At 49.1% G+C, this 5671-nt stretch overlaps 1 protein-coding gene across 1 annotated transcript; it reads left to right on the top strand.

Annotated features, from left to right (window-relative positions):
- The first annotated feature begins 233 nt into the window (after positions 1–233).
- On the top strand, positions 234–1151 carry LOC132321501 (olfactory receptor 14J1-like). Its single transcript, XM_059834995.1, has one exon. It carries the CDS (start codon positions 234–236, stop codon positions 1149–1151), a length of 918 nt encoding a protein of 305 aa, XP_059690978.1.
- The last annotated feature ends 4520 nt before the right edge of the window (positions 1152–5671 follow it).

Raw genomic sequence — 5671 nt, 5'->3', positions numbered from 1 at the left:
TACCCACTGCAGCAGAGCAAAGCTGACTCCTCAGCAGCAGAAGGGCAGAGCTCCTGCTCCTCACAGCACACTCAGCCAGTACAAACTGGAGAAAGGAAATGCATTCCAACTGGGGGGGGGGTGGTGGTGGTGGTGTTTTTGTGAAAATTGGAGTGGCTTTTCTCAGAGAAATATGTCCTAATTCTTCCTGTCTTTTCCTTTTGTGCACAGAGCCCCATACTAAGAAACAGCCAATGTCCAACAGCAGCTCCATCACCCAGTTCCTCCTTCTGGCATTCGCAGACACGCGGGAGCTGCAGCTCTTGCACTTCTGCCTCTTCCTGGGCATCTACCTGGCTGCCCTCCTGGGCAATGGCCTCATCATCACCACCATAGTCTGCGACCACCAGCTCCACAGCCCCATGTACTTCTTCCTCCTCAATCTCTCCCTCCTCGACCTGGGCTCCATCTCCACCACTGTCCCCAAAGCCATGGCCAATTCCCTCTGGGACACCAGGGCCATTTCCTATGCAGGATGTGCTGCTCAAGTATTTCTGTTTCTCTTTTTCATGTCAGCAGAGTTTTACCTTCTCACTTTCATGTCCTACGACCGCTACATTGCCATCTGCAAACCCCTGCACTACGGGACCCTCCTGGGCAGCAGAGCTTGTGTCCACATGGCAGCAGCTGCCTGGGGCAGTGGGTTGCTCACTTCTCTGCTGCATACGGCCAATACATTTTCACTACCACTCTGCCAAGGCAATGCTGTGGACCAGTTCTTCTGTGAAATCCCACAGATTGTAAATCTCTCCTGCTCAGATGCTTACCTCAGGGAAGTTGGGCTTCTTGTTTTTACTTTATTTTTTTCTTTTCTTTGTTTTCTTTTCATTGTGCTGTCCTACGTGGAGATCTTGAGGGCTGTGCTGAGGATCCCCTCTGAGCAGGGACCACATAAAGCCTTTTCCACGTGCCTCCCTCACCTGGCTGTGGTCTCCCTCTTAATTTGCACGGGCACGTTTGCCTACCTGAAGCCCCCCTCCATCTCCTCCCCATCCCTGAACCTGCTGGTGTCGTTTCTGTACTCAGTGGTGCCTCCAGCAGTGAACCCCCTCATCTACAGCATGAGGAACCAGGAGCTCAAGGATGCAGTGTGGAAACTGATGACTGGATGATTTTCAAAAGCAATAAACTTATTATCATCTTCTGCAAATCACTCCTAATGTGACTCATTACAGGCCAAGCCCATCTTCTGTAGTTTTTGGTGGCTTTGGTTGTGGGTTTGGGGTTTATTTGCTTTGTCTTACTTTGCACAATGTTGTCCATAAAGAATTGTCATTATTTGTGCCATTTGTAATTATATGTCTATCCAACGTTTGTGTTACCCAGGGTCTGTGTAAATAAGGAGCCATGCTGTCTGTGTGTTTAAACAAAACTAAGAACCCCTCAGTGACTTCTTTGAGATCCTTCCTTTGAGGCATTCTCTGGAGCTACAGGGTGAGTACGGGTGTGCAGAGGCGGAGAGGAAAAGAATCCCAGCACGGCAGCACTGCCAGGGAGCACCAGTGCCTGGTGTCTCCAGACCTGCTCACTTCCCACTTCTACTCTCTTCTTCTCAGCCCTTGCATTGGTGTAAGGCCTGAGTGCTCTGGCAGCTTGGGCACAGTCCTGCCATGTGGTAGTCCTGTGAAAACAGGGAGGGACAGGGAACGGGCACTTCTGTGACAGAGCTGGCCTCCACAACAGCGTTTCCATAAAGAAAGGTGATCTTCTCAGGGCACAGCCTGAAGGCTTAGGACTTGTTCCAAGGCTGCTCTCAAGAACATGCCCAAGAAAGTGGCCCCACTGATGAAAACTCCAGCGAACAGCTCAAGTGTGTGAGTGGGCAGGGTGGGGGCACACAGCAGGGTCCTCGCACAGCCGGGCTCCTGCGAGAGACATGAAGGACCAGCAGAGCAGGGTCTGGCCTGTGCCCGTGTTCACTGGACACCCCGGGCACCTGCCCCAGGGCAATCGTCACACACCAGCCAATAACCACCACCTTTTCCAGCACTAGCCTCTCACCCCAGCTGTTTAATAACAGTTTAATAAGTGAAATGAGGCAAAATGAAATAATAATGATAATAATAATAAAAATTGTATTGAAAAGGAAAATAACAACAACAACAAACAAGAAAGGCAAGTGGTACAAATGAAAACAATTGCTCACCACCCTCTGACCAATGCCCAGCCCAAGCAGTGGTCCCCCAGCCAGCTTTTCCCCTAGTTTCTATACTGAGCATGACATCACATGGTATGGAAAATCCCTTTGGTCAGTTGGGGTCAGCTGTCCTAGATGTGTCCCCTCCCAACTTCTTGTGCACCCCCAGCCTACTCGCTGGCGGGGTGGGGTGAGAAGCAGAAAAGCCCCATACTAGCTACTATGAAGAAAATTAACTCTATCCCAGCCAAAACCAGCACATTCTTCACCCCTTATTCCATACCATTTATGTCATACTCAGGTAGCACACCATCCAATACATTCTCCTTACCTACCATCACCCTTCCCATCCTTTCCTATAGTACACAGATATCATTCCCTTAGTCTATGGACCACCCCTGTGAAATGCCTGTAAAGTGCCCACAGATATCCACAAATGTCCACAAAATGTCCATTGAGTTCATTTAGTCCGTGACTTTGGGCTCCATCTGTTAATGGTGGTCACTCAGGAGAGAAGAGGTGTTGTATCGCGTGGAGTTATTGGGCACCACAGCCAGCTCAGGTCAGGTCACTGCTGCAGTTGCACTGTTTCTTGTAAGGCTTGTCCTTCATTGGTTCAGGTGGTTCGTGCTATAGTAATTTATTCCTGTAACATGTAACTCAAATCATGGATCAGTTTCACCTAGAATTAAATCATCTTGAGGTACGCACTGGAGTCCACCATCCTTCTGCATTACCCACCAAGTGTACCCAGGTCCTTGAGCAAAAATAACCCGGCGAATAGGTTTACCTTTTCCTGAGGAAGGAATAACCCAGACTGCTTTTCCCAGCAAGTTCCTTATATGTACTACGGGAATCTTATCTCCTTCCACAGTGCACAGGGGTTTTGATTGGGCAGGGCCAGGTCGACTGGCAGAGCCTCTAGTGTTAACTAGCCAAGTGGCTTCTGCTGAATGTGTATCCCAATGCTTAAATGTCCCAGCACCCATTGCTTTCAGTGTCGTTTTTAACAGTGCGTTGTATCGTTCCATTTTCCCGGAGGCTGGTGCATGGTAGGGGATGTGATACACCCAGTCAATGCCATGCTCCTTGGCCCAGGTGTTAATGAGGTTGTTTCGGAAATGAGTCCCGTTGTCTGATTCAATTCTTTCAGGGGTGCCATGTCGCCATAAAATTTGCTTTTCAAGGCCCAAGATAGTGTTCCGGGCAGTGGCATGGGACACGGGGTATGTTTCTATCCATCCGGTAGTTGCTTCCACCATTGTAAGCACATGCTGCTTCCCGTGGCGGGTTCGTGGTAGTGTGATATAATCAACCTGCCAGGCTTCCCCGTATTGATATTTCAGCCATCGTCCTCTATACCAAAAAGGCTTCAGCCGCTTAGCTTGTTTGATTATGGCACATGTTTCACATTCATGGATAACCTGTGCAATGGCATCAATAGTCAAGTCCACCCCTCGATCACGAGCCCATTGGTATGTTGCATCCCTTCCTAAATGTCCTGATGTGTCATGGGCCCATCGAGCTATAAATAGCTCACCCTTATGTTCCCAATCCAGATCCACCTGAGCCACTTCAATTCTAGCAGCTTGGTCCACCCGCTCATTGTTTCGATGTTCTTCAGTGGCACGACTCTTGGGTATGTGAGCATCTACATGACGTACTTTTACAACCAGGTTCTCTACCCGAGCAGCAATACCTTGCCATAATTCAGCAGCCCAGATGGGCTTACCTCTGCGCTGCCAGTTGCTCTGCTTCCATTGCTGTAGCCACCCCCACAGGGCATTTGCCACCATCCATGAGTCTGTATAGAGATAAAGTACTGGCCATTTCCCTCGTTCAGCAATATCTAAAGCCAGCTGAATGGCTTTCACCTCTGCAAACTGACTTGATTCACCTTGCCCTTCAGCAGTTTCTGCAACTTGTCACGTAGGACTCCACACAGCAGCTTTCCACCTTCGATGTTTTCCCACAATACAACAGGATCCATCTGTAAACAGGGCATATTGCTTCTCAGTCTCTGATAATTCATTATACAGAGGGGCCTCTTCAGCACGAGTCACCTCCTCTGGTGACACTCCGAAGTTTCGGCCCTCTGGCCAGTCCATGATCACTTCCAGGATTCCCGGGCGGTCGGGGTTTCCCATCCGAGCTCGTTGCGTTATCAGTGCAACCCACTTACTCCATGTAGCATCAGTTGCGTGATGCGTAGAGGGGATCTTCCCTTTGAACATCCAGCCCAGCACAGGCAATCGAGGGGCCAAAAGGAGCTGTGTGCTTCAGTACCAACTACTTCCGAAGCAGCTCAAATTCCTTCATATGCTGCTAATATTTCTTTTTCAGTTGGAGTGTAACGGGCTTCAGATCCCCTATATCCCCGGCTCCAAAACCCTAGAGGTCGACCTCGAGTCTCTCCAGGTGCTTTCTGCCAGAGGCTCCAGGTGGGGCCGTTATTCCCAGCTGAGGTGTAAAGCACATTTTTCACATCTTGCCCTGTCCGGACTGGCCCAAGCTGCATGGACTATCTCCCATTTAATTTGTTCAAAGGCTTGCTGCTGTTCAGGGCCCCATTCAAAGTCATTCTTCTTCCGCGTCACTCGATAGAGAGGGCTTACGATCAGACTTTAACCTGGAATATGCATTCTCCAGAAACCCACAACACCTTAGAAAGCTTGTGTTTCCTTTTTGTTAGTTGGTGGAGACATGGCTGTTATTTTATTGATCACATCCATTGGGATATGACGACGCCCATCCTGCCATTTTATTCTTAAAAACTGAATTTCCTGTGCAGGCCCTTTGACCTTACTTTGTTTTATAGCAAAACCAGCTTTCAGGAGAATCTGGATTATTCTTCTCCCCTTCTCAAACGCTTCCTCCACTGTGTTGCTCCACACAATGATGTCATCAATATACTGCAGGTGTTCGGGAGCTTCGCCTTGTTCCAGTGCACTCTGTATCAACCCATGACAAATGGTAGGACTATGTTTCCACCCCTGGGGCAGTCGATTCCAGGTGTACTGGATACCCCTCCATGTGAAAGCAAATTGTGGCCTGCACTCTGCTGCCAGAGGGATCGAGAAGAACGCATTGGCGATATCTATTGTTGCATACCATTTGGCAGCCTTTGACTCCAGTTCATATTGAAGCTCTAGCATGTCTGGTACGGCAGCACTCAGCGGTGGTGTGACTTCGTTCAGGCCTCGATAGTCCACTGTTAACCGCCACTCTCCGTTAGATTTTTGCACGGGCCATATGGGACTCTTAAAGGGTGAATGAGTCTTACTGATCACTCCCTGACTTTCCAGTTGACGGATCAACTTATGGATGGGAACCAGGGAGTCTCGATTGGTGTGATATTGTTGCCAGTGTACTGTCATGGTAGCAATTGGCACCTGCTGTTCTTTAACTTGCAGCAACCCCACCACAGAAGGATCCTCTGAGAGACCAGGCAAGCCAGATGGCTGTTTAATTTCCTCCGTACTCAAAGCAGCTATA

The sequence above is a fragment of the Gavia stellata genome, unplaced genomic scaffold, assembly GCF_030936135.1.
Source record: "Gavia stellata isolate bGavSte3 unplaced genomic scaffold, bGavSte3.hap2 HAP2_SCAFFOLD_42, whole genome shotgun sequence".
Lineage (NCBI taxonomy): Eukaryota > Metazoa > Chordata > Aves > Gaviiformes > Gaviidae > Gavia > Gavia stellata.
The sequence above is the reverse complement of the archived record's forward strand: the minus strand, read 5'-3'. Positions and strand labels throughout refer to the sequence as shown.